Consider the following 22,578-nt stretch of genomic DNA (forward strand, 5'->3'; position numbering starts at 1 on the left):
TGAGGTTACTAGGCGTAAGTATGTAGTTGTAAGCCTGCCTTTAAATGTCCATTGCCGCATCGACAATGAATGGGGCGCTTAAAGTTAAATATCTCCAAAACTACAAATGATTTCAAAAGAAAAAATCTCAAGCATGCATGTCCACAGTAAGGTGGAATTTTTGAACTGTGAATGGAGTTTCTAGGTGAACGTGTTTTTTTGAGGTCCCAAAACCTTCCATCCGCCTCCATTCTAAATCTCTGAACTTTTAAAGGAGTACAATTCTAAAACTATGCAACATTTCAAAGATTCCTTTTCAGGCAAACATGTCCAGAGTAAGATGAACATTTTAAAGTATGAATGAGGTTACTAGGCGTAAGTATGTAGTTGTAAGCCTGCCTTTAAATGTCCATTGCCGCATCGACAATGAATGGGGCGCTTAAAGTTAAATATCTCCAAAACTACAAATGATTTCAAAAGAAAAAATCTCAAGCATGCATGTCCACAGTAAGGTGGAATTTTTGAACTGTGAATGGAGTTTCTAGGTGAACGTGTTTTTTTGAGGTCCCTATACCCTAACCCTAACCTTCCATCCGCCTCCATTCTAAATCTCTGAACTTTTAAAGGAGTACAATTCTAAAACTATGCAACATTTCAAAGATTCCTTTTCAGGCAAACATGTCCAGAGTAAGATGAACATTTTAAAGTATGAATGAGGTTACTAGGTGTAAGTATGTAGTTGTAAGCCTGCCTTTAGGGTTAGGGTTAGGGTTAATTTTACCGAAACGAAAATTACCAATCAACTCTAAATTGCCTGAAACGTACTCCTCGGTAGTGACAAACTTTCTTTTCGGTAATGACACAATGGTGAAAAAATAAATGTACTACTAAGTCCAGAGGTCGATGACTGTTAGGGACCAAAAAAAGTCACTACAAAGTACTAGGCTACCAATCGACTCTAAATTGACTAAAACGTACTCCTAACAGGTTTTTGGGGGGACGATTTTGGCCTGCACACTTTGTGATTTTTTAGGATTTAACTTTCGTTTCGGTAAAATAAATTTTACCCAAACAAAAATTACCAATCAACTCTAAATTGCCTGAAACGTACTCCTAACAGGTTTTTGGGGGGACGATTTTGGCCTCCACACTTACTGATTTTTTCGGATTTAACTTTCGTTTCGGTAAAATAAATGTACCAATCAACTCTAAATTGGCTGAAACGTACTCCTAACAGGTTTTTGGGGGGACGATTTTGGCCTCCACACTTAGTGATTTTTTCGGATTTAACTTTCGTTTCGGTAAAATAAATTTTACCGAAACGAAAATTACCAATCAACTCTAAATTGCCTGAAACGTACTCCTAACAGGTTTTTGGGGGGACGATTTTCATAATTAGTGATTTTTTTCGGATTTAAATTTCGTTTCGGTAGTGACAAACTGTCGTTTCGGTAGTGACACAATGGTGAAAAAAAAATGCACTAAGTCCAGAGCTCGATGAATGTTAGGGACCAAAAAAAGTCACTACAAAGTACTGCCAATCAACTCTAAATTGCCTGAAACGTACTCCTAACAGGTTTTTGGGGGGACGATTTTGGCCTCCACAATACGTGATTTTTTCGGATTTAACTTTCGTTTCGGTAAAATAAATTTACCAATCAACTCTAAATTGCCTGAAACGTACTCCTAACAGGTTTTTGGGGGGACGATTTTGGCCTCCACACTTAGTGATTTTTTCGGATTTAACTTTCGTTTCGGTAAAATACACTTGAGAAGTGAATTCGGTAAAATAAATTTTACCGAAACAAAAATTACCAATCAACTCTAAATTGCCTGAAACGTACTCCTAACAGGTTTTTGGGGGGAAGATTTTGGCCTCCACACTTAGTGATTTTTTCGGATTTAACTTTCGTTTCGGTAAAATAAATTGACCAATCAACTCTAAATTGCCTGAAACGTACTCCTAACAGGTTTTTGGGGGCACGATTTTGGCCTCCACACTTAGTGATTTTTTCGGATTTAACTTTCGTTTCGGTAAAATAAATTTTACCGAAACGAAACATTTTCCTGATTGTTTTGGGTAGGCTAAAAAATTGGAAAAATGGCAAAGACATTCTTTGATTTTTATTCTGGGATGAAAAACTATTTTGAGCTTTTCTCAGTGTCAGTCCCAAATCAAAAGAAGCCAAAATACTAATCAGAATATCAGAAAAATGGAGCATTTTCCTGATTTTTTGGTGGGATAGAAAAGCAATACGATACAACTTTATTGTCAGCTTTCACCAAAATTTGCTTTGTGTCCATGACGTCACCGTTCAAGATACAGGCAGGACATACACAATACATTACACAAATTACATTACAGGACATACATCAAAGAAGCAGACAGAAACAAGCAATGTTTTATTTAGGTTCTGAAATGAAAATCAGTAAGATAGACTTGAGAAGTGAATTCGAATTGAATCTCAGATTATACTAAAATACCTTCACAGGGCCCGGGGGATCTTAGTATAATCTGAGATTCAAATTGGAAGTGAATATTTGAAAAATTGAGCAATATCTAATTTGGGGTCTGAAAGGAAAATCAGTAAAATAATTGTTAAAAAAGTGAATTGGAATTAAATGTGAGATTATACTAAGATCCCCTGACCGTCATGTCTCACCTAGACAGGATCTGACACAAATTTTGACCTGATGGTCAAGATTCAATGTATCCCCCGAGCAAGCAGGCTGGCTCTATTAGCTATTAAGGTAAAACTTTCAGCACTTGCACAGAAACCCGGGTTCAAATTCGGGGTAAAAGAGGAAAGTTACATAGTGCTGCTTTAAAAAAACTAAAATAGGAAATTACAAAGAATAAAATGCCTTTTCTTAAAACCACTTTTCTTAATATGTAAATTTCTTCTCCCTCTGGAGGCAGTTCTGTCCATGTTCCTCCCTCTCCTAGCGGAAAGAGAGCAAGATGGCTGCCTCCATGTTCCTCGCCCTACAAAGACCAAAAATAACAATTAACCGGGACACAGATTCAAACCCCCAATCTTCAGTTCAAACTGTGGAGCCTCACCTTTTCTCTTCTGCCACCAGAGCTTTCACCCTAATAAGACATTAAGATCATTTTTGAGGTTGAAGGAGGTGGCAGGTCATAAGATGAAAATCCACAGCAAATACCCCTGACAGAATGACTAAATCTACTAGATAGTTACACTCAGTGATGATCAGGGTTCATTATTACACAACTGAGATTTGTATGGTTCTTAGTTTGGAAAATGTTTAGTTTACTTGTTAAGTATTTTTGTTGTCACCAGAATCCTGTAGCACAGTTCATGTGTCTGTGGTTTGTACGCACAAGGTTCTTAGTTTTCATAATTCTTAAATGTCACTGTAAATTCTACAAGGTTAAATGTTTTTATTAAATATTTCCATGCTTCTGTAGCACGAGAGCTGCTTCGTAAAGACCACCATCGGGCACAGCTTCACATTTTCACGGTCCATCTAAATTCTACAAGGCTAAGTAATTTGCTCTCACTTTCATCTTCTATGCTTCTGTGGCATCAGAGCTATGTCAGTGGTTTTCATAAAAATTCTACACGGTTAACTATTCCATTCTTGCTTGCATCTTCCATGCCAGCATGGCAAAAAGCAATAAGGTCAAGGGGTTTATAAACCAAAGCTTTATCTTGATGACTATAGAAATAATGTGTACCGATTTGCGGGATGTTTGGACAAAATCTGTAGGATTAATGGGAATGTGTGTGCAAAGTTTCACGGCAATCGGACCCTGCGTTCATGATTTGAGGCATTTTGTTGAAAACGAGCCACTCCACAGCACTGTGTGACAGGGCCTGACATCCCTGTGACAGAGCTGGAAAGATGGTACAATGTTACCATGGTGACAGGACCTGTGGCAGAGCCATAACAGCCCTGCCATTCAGTGCTGTGAGAGGGGTCTGATGTGACAGGGCCTGACATCAATATACAATTCTACTTATAATCGTAAAAAGCCTTTTTTTTCTCTCCCTGGGAAGTAGGCTGATTGTCACTGGTAGACGGGTTTCTGAACTGTCCACAGCCCTCCTCTGAGACACAGGCCGAGTAGACAAAAATGGTATATCATATTATAATGATCATTAATGAGGACCATTTATATAAAGATAGGCTCAGAATGGCTGCAGTGGTCCTTTAAGTATTTTTAAAAGCGAGTAGTCCAGTAATTTCACTCAAGTACAAATTTGGCAGGCAACTTTCACTTGTAGGTGAGTCATATTTGACGTGATGTATCCATTACTATACTTTGACTCAAGTACTGGGGTTGAGCACTTTGTCCACCACTGCATGTGTGGTTAGATTCTAGTTACATTTAGAAGATAAATATTGCACTGATATCACATTGAGAAGATACAAGCAGACAGTGGACGAAAGAAAGTTATGATTTTGTAGGCCAAGTTTTTGTTTAAAATGTTGGAGTACCTCCAAACAGACATGACCTCAAAGTCACACCCCTCCCCCAAGTTGGGAAACACTGACAGGCATTATCACTTCATGTACTGTACCTAATACGACCTTTTAATACACTGTGACATCTGCCGTTGTCTCTACTGTAACTTTAAAAATGTACAATGAGTCAACAGTGTGTGTTTACCTTATTGTGTTGAAGTTCAAATTGCTACAAACAATATATTAGCTTCACCTAACCTGTTCATTAAAACATTCAAGTGAACCAACGATAAAACACTGCAAAATAGTGGTGAACTACTATACCAATTGTGGATTTCTAATGGCTAGGCTAGTAATGCTGATTAAACAGCAGCATTACTTTCTTCTTCTTTGGACTTTAATGGCGGTTCGCATCCAAAAACATTGCATCATCGGCATCGAACCCATGTTGCTGACATTTTCCAGCCAGCTTGAACATATGGAATAGCATTAAGGTGGGTGGCATATACTGTACAGTACGTACTGTCTGTGACAGTCATTTTGAAAATGTTTGATCTTTTTCATTTCCTAAATGTTGTTTATGTTGGTGACTGTGTAGATGTTCCAAAGAGGCAGTTGAGATGGACTTCCATAGAGAAGTTTTTTTGTGAAGACACCTCTGTCTTCAAACTGGAGGAGTGCTGCTCCATCTTCAGCTCCTTTTGCAGGAAGTTTGACGTGGCCAAACAGGTGAGACTGATGCCATTACAAGGCTGTGGTGGCTGTTACGGCCCCTTTCAACTTGGCTCGCACACCAAAGGGCTACAACATAATAAAAAGGACACATTCAGGTCTCACACTTGTTTGGAGGTTTTTTAAATACAGTGTTTTAAGTTGTATACACCGCGAAATGCTGAATATTGTAGCAAACATAAGTAATAGTGAAACAAAACTGTCCAAAACAAAGTAAAGTGATGGGCTGGTCAAACTCAAAAGTGGGGAGTCTGGTGAGCCAGGTACTATGTGCCCGTCGTCTCATAGACTACCTGAACATCAAAACAAACTAACAAGTAAAGGAAAAACGGCAAGCAATACTTACAACTAAGCCCATCATAACTGAGAACAGAGAAAGACAAAATAACTAAGGGCCCCTACACATTGCCCGACATTTGAAGTGGTTGGCGAGTAAAAAGATCGTTAAGCACTTCACAAGTCTCTCTCTTGAAACCGCGCTATATATATCATTGCGGTTCTCGCACGATTGATTGATTGGTGACAGGGGGATCACTCATTGCAAGATATTTCACCATGATGCGATCCAGGCCCGATACATAGCCTACATTTGTTTTTATTTCAATTCATTTTAACCGAAGTCTCACGAAAACGCGCAAGGCTCCCGTGATATATGTGCGAGACCGAGGCAGGACGCTAATGATTGACATTAAATATTTCTCTGTATGTGTCTCTCTCTCTCTCTCTATGAAACAAGCAGCCAGCTGCAATTCAGATGCAGTGTTGTTGACATGTCCGCATATTATAAGCGACTTTGGCCTTGTTTTTCTGTAAAGTTGCTTGTCTAATTAATATTGGTAGTTGCGAGTAGCGTTTTTTGGGCTTAATTGTTTCTAAAGTGTAGTTGCTTATTTGGGCTTGTTTCCTAATGTTGTTTAAACCAGTGGTTCTCAAACAACCTCTGAAAATGTAGACCCCCATGCAAGATTTGTGTGGATTTGGAAAATATTAAAAAAAAAATAATAATCAAGATTTTTCTTTGAAAATAGCCGATACAAGCACACAACAAGCTTGTAGATCGGCTATTTTCAAATATCCAATGTATTTCTATATGGGTTTAAAGCAGTGGTGGTAAAAGTGAAAATAGCAGATCTACAAGACCCAAATATCAAACATGCTAGAAATCTAAAACTGCTCGGGAACGTCTCGCCGATCGCACTTCATCGGGGTGGATCTTCTCAGAGTACTTTTCACACCGCGCGAGCAGCACCGTGGCGAGGAACGGCCGATCTTGCGTCAAATCGGTGGTTTTGTCAGCGAACACCAAAAAAGCTCCCCAACAGCGGGTCAAGCGGGTACAGTATGTAGGGGTCTTAAGGGATCAAATCAACTGGTGTGTTCTGCTGGGGAGATCTTGAGCACTGGCAACAGCTCCTGTTTTAGTCTCAGGCCTTAATCATACATGAGGAACAGCGGAGACAGGGAGGGGCAGCCAGAACAATCACAGGTGAGTGTCTAGCCATAGACCAGGGCAGAAGAGCCAGCAAGGCAGGGTAGACACTAAACAGGACAAAGAAACATTAATTAACAAATAATAGTAACATTGCTGTAGACTGAGGTGTGCATATGTGCAAGCACATAACAGTGGCATAAATGTTAGAGAAGTGCTTTTGTGGCCAAGAGGTTCCCCCAGATCGGCAGGAATAATCTGGGTGGGCGGACGTGAATGACAACCCCTCCCTCAACACAATGGATGAATATAGTCTAATTGAATAAAAGTATCCGAAATGAAGAAAACACACTGGCTGCTTTTAACATCAAACTCCGCCCTTTCCTCTGTTGCAGGAGAATCGTGTGCATGAGGCGGCAGAGCTCAGGCGCCAGCAGATGGAGAGCTTTCCTAAGTCCATAAGATGTCGCTCTGCACGATCTGTAACCAGTGAAGATTCACAATCTTCCTTTGAGACTGCCTCCAGCTTGGAGACGGTCCTCCACAGCTTCCTCACTACTATTCGGGAGGGAATGGTCCGAATCAGGAGACCTGCCATTTCCCCAATCACAGGATCCCCTGCAGAGGTAGTAGGATCCTCCGCAGAGGTCCTCTCCCTGATAGACATGTCGACAGATGAACCAGAGGAGGACTCAGGCAGGGGCTAGAAGCGAAGCTCTGAGAAGAAACAACCCAAGCTGCGAGGAGATGGGGTGGGAGAGGGGACTAAGCTTGCTGTGGTAAACAAGCAGGAAGCTGTGAAGATGCACAAGGTTGCATGCCACCGCCGCAGCCACAAAGACCTAGTAGACAGCCCAGGCCGAGTGGATGCTTCCCCTGTCATCATAGTACCCCGGAGCCCAGAAACAGGATTATGCTTGTCATTTTTATTAAACTTTTAAAACCATGTGTGTTTTTCAGCACTGTAAATGCAAGTTTGTTGATGCTTTGTTTAAAAAAACGAATAGTGTCCCATGACAACACAGTCTCACTCCGAAAACGTAGCCGGTTGCCTTTTTGTCAGAACCCCGTGACGGAGCGGAATGCCGTCGCTGGACGCCAGCGACGTAATTATGTGCCTTCCACGGTCACTCATAGACATTCATTGAGGTCCAAAGACGACACATTGTGCCGTCACAGGCAGGCCATTGATAATCCATTGGCATTCCAAAACGTGCGATAAGAAGCTTGATTGAAATGCACCAGACCACACGCCACCACCTACAAAAACCTGTAAATATTCTGAGTATTTACATACTAGTTTGGTAATTTTTCGATGAGTATTTGTTGAGAACGACACTTTTATTTAACTTTTGTATACCCGTGACGTCACGTCACATTACTTCCGTATGACTTGATTGACAGTAGTAAAGATCCGATCAAAACTATTTTTTTTAATCTAATAGATCTATATAAATGATCTGCTTGTCCACTAATCAATTATTCTGGCACTTAAATGCCTAATGTATGAACAATTCTAGCAATAAATAATTATTTGTAATTTCTTGATTCCTAGCACTCATAAAATCCCGCCTACTGCATCCGGATGTTCACCACGTCCACATACATGAAAACAAACATAACGTTTCCGTATCCGTTCTGAACCGGAAATGTGGTTATAGGCACATTTCACGTTCTGTAAAGGTTCTGGCCTTCTTTTAAAGCTTTTTGAAACAAATAACAGCAGTCTTTTGCAGTCGCTTAGGAACAAATAGCAGCATTTATTTTTTCTCAAAACGATTTCATGTTTTTTGTAACATTTAGGACGTAAACAATCATATTGAGGGGCAGTTGTGCAGCAAAAACGTCATTACCAGCGTTGCCAGATTCTGTGAGAGAAACAAGCAACCACTGGTCTAGGAAAACAAGCCCAAAAGAAGCAACTATGGGCCACATGACTCATGAGCACTTCAAACATATACGTCAGCTGCTTGAAAATAGCAGATCTACAAGCTCACAACGTGTCGTGATGTGACGCGTTGTGAGCTTGTAGATCTGCTATTTTCAAATTCATTTTTGGGGGAAATTATAATAAGCATACCTGGCAACACTGGTATGCATATGTGCGTCTATGCCTCCCATGATGCATTGCATTGTTTTTCATACATCGCGGTAAGTGAAGTCTTGTTACTTTTTCATTTATTTAATAGAAATACATGTTAAATCTGCACCCCCACCACCACTAAATCATAGAACCACAACACAGGGTTGTTGCTAACATGTTAGGGTGTGTACAGTAGCAAGTTGGTCGGTCTGTATAAGTTTAAAACTGTTTTACAGTGGACATATCCCTAAGCTAACAAGCCATAACAAACAAACACAACAACATGAGCTCGGCTATTTGTGTGTGTCCCTCTTCATTTGTGTGTAGTTATGTATTCTATATGCCATGTTTGTTTGCACAACACTAAAGGCAAAACGAAATGTAATCATTGTTTGTGTTTCCCATTCTGAGTGTACAAATGGATGTTTTATTATGAATAGAATACAAAATGATCCCATTGAGCCATAGTGCTTTCTTGTGGTTTAAGGGTTTGGCCATTTTTCATATACCCTGTGCTAAGTTTGTTTATAAAGACCAAGAGATCCTGAATATCAGTGCTTATATTGTTTAGTTACAGAACTGTAAGGGTCCATTTGGTGGCCACTGGAATATTTGATCTTAAGTATTATGCATTTATATCTTCATTTCCCTCCCCCCTTTACAGGTTTCTTTCTTTGTCATTCATCACCTTGTTCCAGTGAGTACCAACAACTTAAAACACAATAACACAACCACACATCTTTAACTCACAGCAAATACATGACAGAAATTGGAATAATGTGTGTTCAGTGTTGGACAAACTAAACAAATGTAGCACTCTATTCTACTAAGTTATTCTTTATTAAAGCTCTCTTACAAAATAAGTAGCTACACTTCTATTTGACTCTGAGTGATTGAATGAAACACAGAACTGTAAATGCTACAAATGGATGCACGTGGATAATTCTCTATGAATACCAACTGTACTCAACTCATTTGGTGTGCTGTTGAAGATGTATTGATGTAGCTTTTGTCAACCTGGTGAAGAAAATAGATAGAAACTTGAAAGCTACATCATTCTGAAAATAGTTGTAAAGGTTTTGAATGCCAGACTCTCACTTACATATGTTTTTAATTAAAACATTTGAGTACTTTATCCACCACTGGTTCTACACACCCTGCTTTCAAGTTTAGTCCCATTGTCATACAAAGTGTTTTGTTTTGTGCAGCCATTGTTCTGCAACCTGTTAAGTACTGGGAGCTGATGGTACTGTAGGTGTTGCACGCTATATGAGCAAATCAAATAACAGCATTTATTTTTATTTTATTTATTATTATTTTCTAATCAAACTGATCCCAATCCTGTTTTTTGTTTTGATCCAGATTTGAGTAGGTTTTCCTGATCTCATCAGATATCAGAGTGCTCCCAATCCTGTTTTTTGGTTTTGAACTACCCAAAATCCAATCTAGATAGGGATTAAAAGTTTTTAACTTAATGAGAATTAACACTTTACCCAATTTTATTGTAGGGTTTTATCTTAAATAGCTGATCTAAAAGCTCACAACACATTGCTATGCAACATGTTGTGAGCTTGACGATCTGCTATTTCTGAATAGCAAATTAATATAATTTGGGGTCCTTGACATTAAACATTTACAGTGCCACAGCCAGAAGAGTGTATTTGGTTCCTTCTGTACATTCTTACAATTATTATGAATAAATACATTGTGTAAAATTCTGGTTATTTTCTTTGTCTCAACAGTTCCAAAAATGACACGACCGAAGAAAAAGACATGTCCCAAATGCCAAGCCAATATGGAGGCCAGGAGGATGTCCTGTGGGACATGTTATTCTCTCCAGTCAAAACCAGCAGTGGCTGCCAAAGTACTCAAGTATGGCCCAGAGTGGGCCAAAAGAATTGTTAAAGACAAGAATGTGTCTCGCCAAGTGGACAATATGTGCAGTAAGTAAAACTATACGTAGATCCTTCTAAAAATCATGTAAAAGTTGTAAGAAAATATATATTTTTACCTTGATGATTATTATATCAATACAGCTCATGAATACATCTCAAAATATTAGAATATTACATAAGACCAATCATATAAACAATTTATAATATAGAAATATCAACCATCTTCAAGGTATGTTAATTTATGGACTCAATACAGTATTTTTAGGTTGGCTCAGACAGGGTGCCTTTTTTCCATGTGAATAATCGCATCCTGTGTGCAGTGGCCTTTATAGTGTCCCCCCCCCCCCCCAGCTGTCAGCTTATTACATGGTCTTAGCTAGGTAGGTAGGTACTTTATTCTTCCCCGAGGGGAAAGGCAGCTCTCATAGAGACATCAATAAAAACACATTAGATGAAACAAAAAAAATGAATAATAAATAAATATGCATCTAAGCATCGTCAACCTACAATATTAAGAAGACAGACCAAACACTACTCAAGAGTCCGATGGCTTGCATCCCACATCCCCCATCCTAATCAGCCTGATCAAGCCAACCAGATGAGGACTTGTACAGTCTTATTGCTGCAGGCAGAAAATATCTCCTATAGCGCTCCTTCTTGCAACTTGGGACTGACTGTTACATGTAACAGTCTGTTGCTGAAGGAGCTTTTCTGCCCTGCCACAGTAGTAGGGAAGGAGAGGGATTGTCCATGATGGCCACAGTATCCAAAGTGGTACCGAGGACAGAACCAGCTTGATTCAGCCTCCTGCTGTCGCCTTCCTTGATACTACCCCTCCAACATACCGCCGCATACAGTACTGCGCTGGCCACTACTGATTGATAGAACATGTTCAGCAGAGTCCTACACACCAAAGGAGCTGAGCCACCTCAGGAAGTAAATCTGCCCCCCGCCCTTCTTGTATAGGACATCTGTGTTCCCAGTACAGTCAAGTTTATTGTCCAATTGCATGCCCAGATGCTCTGGACTACCTCCACATCTCCCTCGATGGAAATGGGAGACAATGGGGGAGCCACCATCTTCCTAAAATGCACCACCATCTCCTTTATTTGGCAATTTTAGTAACAGGTGGTTCTGTTTGCACCACCTGACAAAGCTGTTCACCAGTCCTCTGTACTCCATCTCTTAACCTCTACTGACACATGCCACAATAGCTGAATCATATTCTGCATATTTCTGCAAAGGACAAGTTGCTGGACTTATATACTTGGCTGTCCTGTATATTGCTATTCTGTGTTAAATGTTTGTTTTTATGTGAATATAAATGAATGTGTTAGTGTCATCCACATTGGCTTTTAAATGTTTTTATTATTACTCTCCGCCAGGAGAGTATTGTTATCACTGCGTTTTCACTTTATAAACATGACACACCGATTGGTCAAGCCTCACGTGACACGTGAAATACTGTGATCTGATTGGCTAGTGACGCCACCGGGCCTATATATACATGGCATCACTCTGACAGTGTCTGCGCCACTGTAAGAGTGAGGTAAGACGGGAACCATGAAATGGCTGCATGGCTGATACATAATTGGCAGATAGGACAGATAGGACATTTATATAGACAGGAGGGATATGACATAGGACACTTATACAGACAGGAGGGATAGGACACTCACACAGACAGAACGGAAGAGGACACTTACCCAGACAGGTTGGATAGGACACTTACATATACAAGAGGGATAGCGACCTATAAATACATGTGTCACTGTGATAAGCCAGATTCCAATACCGAAAATCCGGCCACTAGCTCACTCCCAGACCTTCGAACCGGAAGTAGTCGCGGTCCAATTGTTCCTATCTGTCTTATTGGACAGATAGGACAGATAGGACACTTATATAGACAGGAGGGATATGACACTTACATAGACAGGACGGATAGGACAGGAGGGATAGGACACTTACACAGAATGAACGGGAGAGGACACTTACCCAGACAGGATGGATAGGACACTTACATATACAAGAGGGATAGCGACCTTCGCGACCTTCGAACCAACACAAGTCTTCTGGCGGAGAGTTGTGCTCCGAGGAGCACTTTTTCTAGTTTTATTTGTTTTTGTGAGCTTGCAGATCTGGTATTTTCTGCATCCAAGTATGTCATATGTTGTAGTATAAATGAGGCTTTTAAGAGTTTCAGAAATGAATGACTTAGACGTGTTCCCAGAGAACATATAGGTTATCCCGGTCTGAATGGGTTGTGTACATTCATTGAAATTAGCCAAACTATAATTATTGTCAGCGAAGATTTGTAGTGTAGAGTGGCAACAGGAGGGGGCCTAGTATAGAGCACTTTGGAATCAACTAAGTATAGGTTTTAAGTGGTTAGGCACTTAAACCCTATATACTTTGTTGACTGGAGTCCCCCATGGATTTGTACTTGTTCCCTTTACACCCAATCACTACAGCATCACTAAAGACACATAGATTTGGCTAATTTGCCCAATTTTTGTCCACAGCTAGGCGTTTATCTTGTGCTGCTTGTTGTGACTCTGGCATAGTTCTACAACTTAACAGCATTACCCCACATTGTCATTGTTTTATAGTAAGACATTATGATGTCACGTGAAGGCTTGACCAATCATGGAGACACCTAGCCTGGGATCCAGCCTGATTCGCTACGTTCGGCGGACTTTTTTCTCTCTCTCCGCTTATCAGTCTGGAATGCCTCCTATCTCCAAGGGAGGCGGGACATGACAAACGTTTCGAGTCGTGCCGTGGCTTCTGATTGGTCTGTGGTGCGGGGCGGGACAAAAAAAACAGTGGGATCGTTGTGATTCGTCATTCGTTTGAACAACATCCAATCAGCAACGACGTTGCCTAACGTAACATATGTAGTTCCAGTGTAGTTCTGCAAAACGAGTCAATGGGGTGCGTTCCAGACTGAGAAGCGAAGAGAGAAAAAAAAGTCCGCCGAACGTAGCGAAGCAGGCTGGATACCAGGCTAGGAGACACCACCCTTTTCCCCTCTGATGGGCTATGGGCATAAACAGCCCCTCTTTGATTGGCTATGGGCATAAACACAGATGCATAGAGATTCAGAAAATGTATAGATAGATGTAAAATACTGCTGACATTTACAAAGCATCATGGCTTAATGAACTTGTCTTTTCATCCTTCAAGTTTACAAGAAATGTTCCCAGATGAAAAGGTCCCAGGTCTACCCATATAAGGAGATAACAGGGAGAAGGACAAATGAGGTAAAAAAAATATAGAACCCTATCTGTCTGTGTGTGTCTCTCTCTCTCTCTGCGCGCACACACACACACACACACACACACACACACACACACACACACACACACACACACAGGCTACATACACACACATAGGGGACATTTCTGTTTGGTCGATTATTGCTCTATTGTAACAAAGGTTCTTGGCAATAACTGTTATACCGTTGGGACGCATGTTTATTTACTATTTAAATGGTTCCCCATTTGTAGTGAAGATGCAATTATGGGATGAGCATTTATGGGTTGTGGCCACTAAAAATGTGACAAATCAGTCAGGGGGTCAGGGTTCCTACAAGGGTTTATTAAAACAACCCACTGTTCCAGTAAGTTAACTTCACGTCACCAGGCTTTCTGCTTTTCAATAGTGTGAGGAACTGTGAGGTCATTTTACTGCTCAGTGCTCAGATCCTGTTCAGACTACTTTAACCAGTAATTTGCACAAACCAGTTCTACACAAAGAGAGGCCGTTTCTGTACCCGCTCTAGACTCCAAAAAGTCCTGATGCTATCGCACATCACAATGGTTTGATGTGCAGATGGCGATTTAATAGACATCGTCCAAGGCTAATAGTCTCACAGTGTATAGATAAAGGAAGCAGGGAGAGTATTGGAGCAAAGGTCTGACCTGCCCAGGAATCAACCTGGGGACTCAGTGTCAGGCGGTAGTATTTCCCATAACCACTTGGCTGTCGGCCCCACAGAACCATGTTAATTTGTATATTTGTCTTAAGGCTGATCATGACTGAGACAAGCAAAGGTACTAAAAATAATGGTATACCTTACCCAGTGATTTCTTATACTGTGTGTGTGTGTGTGTGTGTGTGTGTGTGTGTGTGTGTGTGTGTGTGTGTGTGTGTGTGTGTGTGTGTGTGTGTGTGTGTGTGTGTGTGTGTGTGTGTGTGTGTGTGTGTGTGTGTGTGTGTGTGTGTGTGTGTGTTTTTTAGGGCAACAAAGAAGTGTTGGTGCATTGGGCGCCTTGTCCTGCATGGTAAGACATTTTTGATATTATTCAATTGACACTATTTGCCCTACCAGAGGCAGTTGTTTCTGGTTGATCCCACAATTCTTTCTTCCCTCTCAAATTTGCCTTACTATTTAGGAAGGTTACACCTCATCTGTGTGGTGTTGCAGACCTGCCGATGGCCCACATTTTCACATCAAAGTACGCTGGTACAACGTGTCCAGTTAAAGTAGGCAAAATGAAAAGCTGACGACCTAACTTCCAGGTGCTTTTATCTCTCTCCCTCACTCTCTGCTGTGTGCAGCTGTGTGCTGTTCAGCGTAGAGCTTAAGATCTCAGCCCGAGGCCGACGGGTCTGCGCGGCGAGGGCTGGGCCGGGCCCAATTGGTCACGTATTTGTCGGGCATTGGGTTGGGTCACTTTTTGCCAGATCTGAAAGGTATGGCCTACACGAGCCTTTGTCACCATTTTGTCCATACATGGTATGTCTGGTTGTGGTTAGGTTTCTTCTGCATGAATAAATAGGCACAGACTACATGGTATGTCTGGTTGTGGTTAGGTTTCTTTGTCGGGTTGTGGTTAGGTTTCATCTGCATGAATAAATAGGCACAGACTACTCATGACATCACTATTATGTTACAAGTATAAATACAGATGGTATATATAAAACGTAAGACAAATATTTCAATTAGACCTTCAATGTCAAATATCCTGAAATATCGATCAATTACATTTTATTATCCATAAATTAGGGTTCCCCCTATCAGTATATCGAACAAAGTTCGATTCATTTAGCAAACCTTGCCGATGGAGTCCATTAAGAGGAAGAGGAAAAGAGAGATAGAACAGGGTACCTCCTTGACTGATGTTGATGTTGATTTGGTCTACCTCCCTAACGTCAAGGAAAAGCACCTTGATTTCTCTGAGATGAAAGGCGAAAGACGGAAAGACGAAAGTGAGGGAGACTTCACTTTCGTCTTGAGGGAGACTTTCGTCTCCCTCACTAACGAAAAGCACCTTATGTGAAGTCCGGCTTAGGTCTGGCAGAACCAGGTCTCCGGGTCTTGTTTTTATCAGGCAGGCAAGCGCAGCGCGGTATCATGATGTCTCTGTGACTATGTAAGCTGCGCTCATAACTGTGGCTGTGAGTTATGAGCTACTTGATACAGTTGAGCGTGTGTGTATGTGGCGGTGGCCGCTGTGGCGTCTGCATGCATGCAGTGCCCAAGTGGAGCGGAGGACATTGTTGAAACCATCCACGGTCACTTTTGTATATCCTAATAATATTATAGACGTGTGAACTTTGTAGCTATAATAGCCTGTACACCTGTTGCCTGATTTAGCGGCGGCCGTCAGCCGTGTTCTCCAGCGAGGCTCCGATGTTTATTGTTCCTTAATTAGGACGGTGCTTGCTACAAGCTGGGTTTTTGTTTATATATAAAGACAGTTGGAAAAGGGTAGAATGACTCTGTTCTTCGAATCACCAATATGTAATGACAAAAATATAAGGCTGCATGCAACAATTATACTTCTTTAGAATGTCAGGCTTCGGGCTGTGTTGGGCTCCAATTGTCAATTATGTATCGTTTCTGTCGGGCTGGGTTGGGCTGGGCTCACATATTTAGGCCCGATTAAAGCTCTAGCTCAGCGTATGGGCTTGATTGGCAGCTGCAGTCCACCGGCCTCAGCAGTTGAATTGGAAGCTTCTGTGTAATTTGCTTGTACAGCTTGAATGTACAGGAAGGTTACAAACTTCACATTGTTGGATTCTAGTAATTAATGACTGTTAGTCGACTAATGTTGTTAATGACTTCTCTTTCAGACTTCAGATATGGACTGTCTGTCACCAGTACTAGAGTAAATTGTTTTATGAGGAACTAATCTAAATTCACATCAGTCAAAATCAAAATAATGAAATTACCAGAAGTGGAATGTTGGCCGCTATGCTTCTTGTCTTATCTTTTTTACATGTAGGCATTAGGCAATAGACATACATGTGCATTAGGGCTGCATGATACTGATGCAAACACTTTTTCCCCTCGACACCAAATCTCGTCACCAAAAATTGATAATCTACAAACTCACGTCACGTCTCAGTGCGAGGCATTGTGAGGTTGTAGATCTTCTCTTAGAATGTTTCAGGTGGTTAATATAAAAATAAAAGGTGTCCCAGTGCCCCTTTTGAAGACCCATGGGATAAATGAATTTCTCTAAATAATGTATTTATACTTTACAGTGACAAAATCTGGGAAGACACATGGGAACCAGCCAAGAAGTTTCCAGAGGACAGGGCCAACCAGTAACCTCACGCCTAAAGGGTACGGTCCGATGAAAGTATGGCTGCCAGCTGATAACCCTCCCCGTATCTGCCTTCGTCTCACCCGATTGGACAGAGGTGGAAAACCAGCATCTACGCCATACTTTGAAACCACTACATCTCAGAGGACAATATTGTACTTTTACTTTGTGTTAATATTTATTTTGGAGATTTTGTTTATTATTAGAAAACATACATTAACCACTTCAGCCTTATTTCGGCCATTTGAAAATAGTCGATCTACAAGCTCACAATGGGTTGCGATGCGACACATTGTGATCTGTCTTGTAGATCTGCTATTTTCATATTACATTTGGAAACTTGAAATGGGACATTCTGCAAGATGAGCACTTTTAGTTTTGGAATACTTTGGAATACATGCCAATGCTTTTGCACTATTACTCAAGTCACATTTAACAGAGTATATTTCTACATTGCTGTATTGATTCTTTTACTTAAGTGAAACATGTGAGTTCTTCCACTGCCTATTTTGTTCTGTGCAATATGTTTTCTTTGTTTCTTTCTTTGGTGTCATTAAAAGCCTTTTGCACTTTGAATGTTGTTTCTTCCAAGATGTCAATCTATACCAATCAACAGTGATATTAACTGTCTTTTGTCAATGAATGAATGTATCCTAGATATACTGGATATGAGCCAGATACTGTATGTAGGGAATACAGTGTCAGCTGCAGATAGACTATACAACTGTATGGACAGTTGTTTATTCAGACTCATTATCCAAGAAAACATATGTTTTACAAAATGAAATGAAGGTGATGCAAGGAGATACACACTTTTGATAATACATCATTTGCCAACCATGGAAACAATGAGAATTTAAAGCCATACACCCAATAACTTAATGATTCAGACAATGATGATAGTTATCTATAAGAGGGTATGCATCCTATGTCACTCATCTAGACTGTGGCAAAACAAAGCATCATGAAGCTGGAGTTTGGAAGCGCTTGTTTGGAAAATCCTCCTAACTCCTCACTCCTACTGACTCCTCATACCCTCTTTTGTGTGTAGACTGCTAGCCATGCATGAAAATCAATGTTATTTCTATATTCCTGAGGGGTTAACGTGTAGACAATAAACTGAATGGGATCCAGGATTTGAAGCCTGGAGAAGAGGAAGATGCCTCAACAAGTGTTACAGAGAATGACCTGTTTGACAGATTTGTTTTGCATCATAGCCCACAAACAAACAAGGAACAGACTGAGAGGTGTTCGGACCTTTTTGATAAAAGGTAAAATGATTTTCATTTTAAAGCCCAAACCACACCAATGATTCGTGATGCAACTCCTTGCAACTAAACAGTTTTATGGACATGTCACACCAATGCAACTCCTTGGAACTGCCATTGGGGATAATGGTTGCGAGCAGTTGCAAGTAGTTGCATGAAACCGTTTGGTTGCAAGGAGTTGCATCATGCTAGCCAGGGGAATGAGGCTTAGGCTTAGGTAACCCTAACCTAACCCTAAACTACGTATCAGCTCCAACATGTAGTTTTCCTAATTGTAATGGATGACTATGTAAGTAAGGCACACATCAATATCTCAAACACATTTGGTTACTAAATAATTCCTGAAACATCTGTTTGACTGATTTTATCTAGGATGGCTCTGAAATGGTCTGAGAATGTATGACTGTTAGACTCATAGCTTGGAAGGAGATGGACATTAAACTTTGTCATAGGTCAACAGCAAAGCCATAATTTGAAAGGCCTTGCCCTACATAGAAACATATTTCATTGTAAATATTATGGGTTGTTCCTGCTCATCACAGGTGCCCTTTGAACATTGTTCAAAGGGCAATAAAATAGACGATCTACAAGATCACAACGGGTTGCCGATGCTACTCATTAGAGCTTGTGTGAATCGGTTATTTCAGGCACAGTCCTATGTGTTATTATGGATCCCATCAACGTTATAGGATAGACCCGCCTCACCTGTGTCTTGATTGGCTCCTTGGCAGGCCTAGTTGTACTGAGGTTAGGGTTATGGTAAGGTTTAGGCATAGTCTTACTGAGGTTAAGGGTTAAGGTGCAGGTCAAGGGTATGCTTGTGACATCATTGTACCTGGAAGTTATGCATGAACGTCTATTGAGTGGCAAAATACAGCGTCAGTAGGAGTTTCCCAATGAGCTCTTCCAAACTCCAATGCTTCATGATGCTTTTTGTTTTGGCACTCAGTGTAGATGAGTGGCATATGATGCCTACCCTTTATTACTTTTTTTAAAATTATTTGTTTTTGGGCTTTTATGCCTTTATTGATAGGACAGTATAGGCTGACAGGAAATGGGGAGAGAGATGGGGGGCGACACACAGCAAAGGCCGCCAGGATCGGGACTCGAACCCGCGACACGCTGCCAGGCATCAGAGCCTATGTGGTATGCACCTGGACCGCTAAGCCAGCACGCACCCCATACCCTCTATTACTTTATTAGTCTATTACACTATTACACTACTACACTATTACACTATTACACTATTACACTAACCTTGGTGTCATGTTTGACACAGAGCTGTATTTTGACATTCCCTGGCCCCATGTGGCCAGCTTTCTGATACTCATTACTTTCATATACACCCACCTTGGTAACACTTGCTATGCATAATATCTTATAACAGGGGTCTTCAACGTTTTCATCCCAAGGACCCCCTAGCTGAGAGAGAGATGAAGCAGGGACCTCCATACATTGCATACAATTGTGTTGCAGATTAAACGTTTTCATAGATTTCATAGATAGCTTCATTGACTATCATCAGTGCTGTGTAAATTAATATTTTTGGTTCATTTCATACATTTAACCACTTAAACATTCAATACTTGGTACTTGATTTGCTTCTTTTGCCCTCGACACCAAACCACTTTGCCAAAAATAGCCGATCTACAAGCTCACAACGCCTTGCAGCGTGAGGCGTTGTGAGCATGTAGATCTGCTATTTTCAGCTAATGTTCATAAGAATAGAGATGCTAGGGTTCAGGTTATTAATGTAAAAAAAAAAGATCCTATCACAAAGATTTGCCGGACCCCCTGGAGTAACTCTGAGGACACACTAGGGGTCCCGGGCCCCTTTATAAGACCCCTGTCTTATAAGCATAGTTATAATGCATTATAATCTGCTTATGAGTGCTACTATACTATTACACTGTACTATTACAGATTCCTGGAATGTATTGTTGTATATTCCCACTGCCAGCTAAAGCCAGTAATCACCTTTAAATGTAATATTTTGGCATCATGTGGTAATAGGCTGGTCTACAATGATTCACATAAAATATGTTTATTGTGCTCCAGAAATGTCCCAACTCTCCACCTTGAATGTCCACACATTTTGTCCTTCAGCTAGTGGGAATGAAAGCATGACTTGCGGTTTTGTATGAACAAAAATGTTCTGTGAACAAAATGCTTCATAAGAACATTCAACGGACATTTACTGAAAAATGTATTACTTGCATAGAATACAAACAATACACGAAGGCATTTCCTGGTGTTCTATAAGTAGCTTTAACTATCTTTTAATCAGAATCAGTGTTATTGGCACATTACATCAGTTACATCATTACGTCAGTTGCCCAGAGGCAGCACAGTCAGCCAGCAGTTACAAGATGACAGATACACAACAAGGACTGTCAGATACAGCAATAGAGATGAATACATTCCAGAAGGACCAATATAAGGAGGAGGCAATGGAATAACAAGGAAGGTTTAACTGCCTTTTATTAAGGTGCAGAGAACTATAAATCAGACAGCATTTCCGTGTGAATCACACCTTCATATGGTCCAGAAGTACCATCAATAATAAACAGTATACAATATATACAAACATGTACCCTGCAAAACACAGATCACATTCGCACAATGGAAAAGAAGCCCCTGGGCCTTTTTATTTTATTTTTTTGTCATTACATTAGCATAAACGTACTGTACTGCCTGTACTGTTAAAAGTATTAACAGGAAAAGGGACCACTTCACCCATTCATACAAACATACAAACACTTCAGAAGCATTTCACCTGCCCTCGCTACTGTTCTCACAAATACGATACGATACGATACGATACGATAATACTTTGTCAGTTCACACTGAAATTTGTCTTGCGACCCAGCAGCCATGTATGCAACAATAAACAGTTCACACATTTGACATGACACAAGAAAAACAAAACACAATACAAAATACATACATAAAGACATACAAAGACAAGAGCAATGTCCACCTCTCAGCCTACCCTTGGCCTATAAATCCTGATTAAGCCTCAGTGTCGTCTGATGGACAAAGGACCTCTTCAGTTTGACCTTATTGTATGTAGGAACACCGTATCTCCTTCCTGAAGGCAGCAACCTATATTCTTCATACAAAGCATGGCTAGTGTTTGAAGTGATATTCCTTGCCAACCTTATCATACTATCATTATACGTAGTTGTATTGATTGATTGATGTACTTTATTTAGTAAGACATGAGAACAGTACATGGCAGTACATAACAGTACATGGAAGTACAAATTCGCAATACAAGGTCTACTAAACTGGATAGCTCAGTTAAGCACGTAGCTTGTTTAAGATGAGATCCCCTGAAGTGGAGCCTCTGAAGTGGCTGTCCAACAATCTTTGAACAAATGTTCAGTTGCTGCAGCAGTTGTGACTTTAAGGCTACAGACAGACATCCATACCAGGTGGTACTACAGTACTGAAGAACACTCATTATAACAGAAGTGAAAAACAAAAGAAGAATCTGTCTACTAGCACCAAAAGATCTCAAACGGCGAAGGAAATAGACTCTTTGCTTTGTCTTCTTACCCACTGATTCAATCTGTTCTTTCCATGACAGAAGGTGGTCAATTACTACTCCTAGGTATATATACGAACATACCTGGTTGATCTGTTCACTATGAATAGTTATGGGGGATCTGTGTATCTCTAGTGGGGCACCAAAAACAATCTCCTCTGTCTTTTTTGTGTTAATGATAAGAGCGTTGTTATCACTCCACTCCACCACCTTATTTACTCTGTGTTGGTGCAGTCCAGGATCACTGGAACTATCCAAAAGGGAAATCAAAACTGTATCGTCAGAGTACTTTAGAATGTATTGGTCTGTTTTGTCAGTGCGACATTCAGACAGACATTCCTCAGTACAAAGACACAAAGGGACCCGCACACAGAACACATTCAAATGCATACTTCCCATTTTCTCAAATTCTAAGCCTGTGCACTAAAAAGGTCTGGCACAGACATTATCCTCTCAAACATCAAATGCGTACATGTATGAAGCAGTCAGGAAGTAACCATGTCCATTATGGTCATATAGTGGCCTACCTGCAGCACACACTGTGCAATCGACATACGTTTGTACTATAGCACAAAACACTGGTCAGTGGTCAGCATGCAACAAGCTGATGTAACAAGTTTTGGTTAACGGTTACGGAAAGCAAAAAAACGT

General features: G+C 40.6%; 2 protein-coding genes across 3 annotated transcripts in view; one reads left to right on the forward strand and one right to left on the reverse strand.

Annotated features, from left to right (window-relative positions):
• Nucleotides 1–6,187: 6,187 nt before the first annotated feature.
• The window catches only part of LOC311038359 (dual specificity testis-specific protein kinase 2), a 40,481-nt gene continuing 24,090 nt past the window's right edge, over nucleotides 6,188–22,578 (reverse strand). For both annotated transcript variants that reach the window (XM_084047839.1, XM_084047838.1), the window contains exon 11: nucleotides 6,188–6,684. In XM_084047839.1, coding sequence (XP_083903965.1) covers nucleotides 6,626–6,684 — 59 coding nt within the window. In that variant the 3' untranslated portion in view covers nucleotides 6,188–6,625. The remainder of the gene's footprint in view (nucleotides 6,685–22,578) is intronic.
• Nucleotides 9,327–17,642, forward strand: LOC311037680 (uncharacterized protein). Its single transcript, XM_084046933.1, has 6 exons — nucleotides 9,327–9,354; nucleotides 10,400–10,600; nucleotides 13,739–13,815; nucleotides 14,795–14,838; nucleotides 14,950–15,012; nucleotides 17,048–17,642. The coding sequence occupies exons 2-6, from the start codon at nucleotides 10,408–10,410 to the stop codon at nucleotides 17,112–17,114; spliced, it is 444 nt and encodes a 147-aa protein (XP_083903059.1). The 5' UTR covers nucleotides 9,327–9,354; nucleotides 10,400–10,407; the 3' UTR covers nucleotides 17,115–17,642.

The sequence above is a fragment of the Gymnoscopelus microlampas genome (genome assembly GCF_963454915.1).
Source record: "Gymnoscopelus microlampas genome assembly, chromosome: 21".
Classification (NCBI taxonomy): Eukaryota; Metazoa; Chordata; class Actinopteri; order Myctophiformes; family Myctophidae; genus Gymnoscopelus; species Gymnoscopelus microlampas.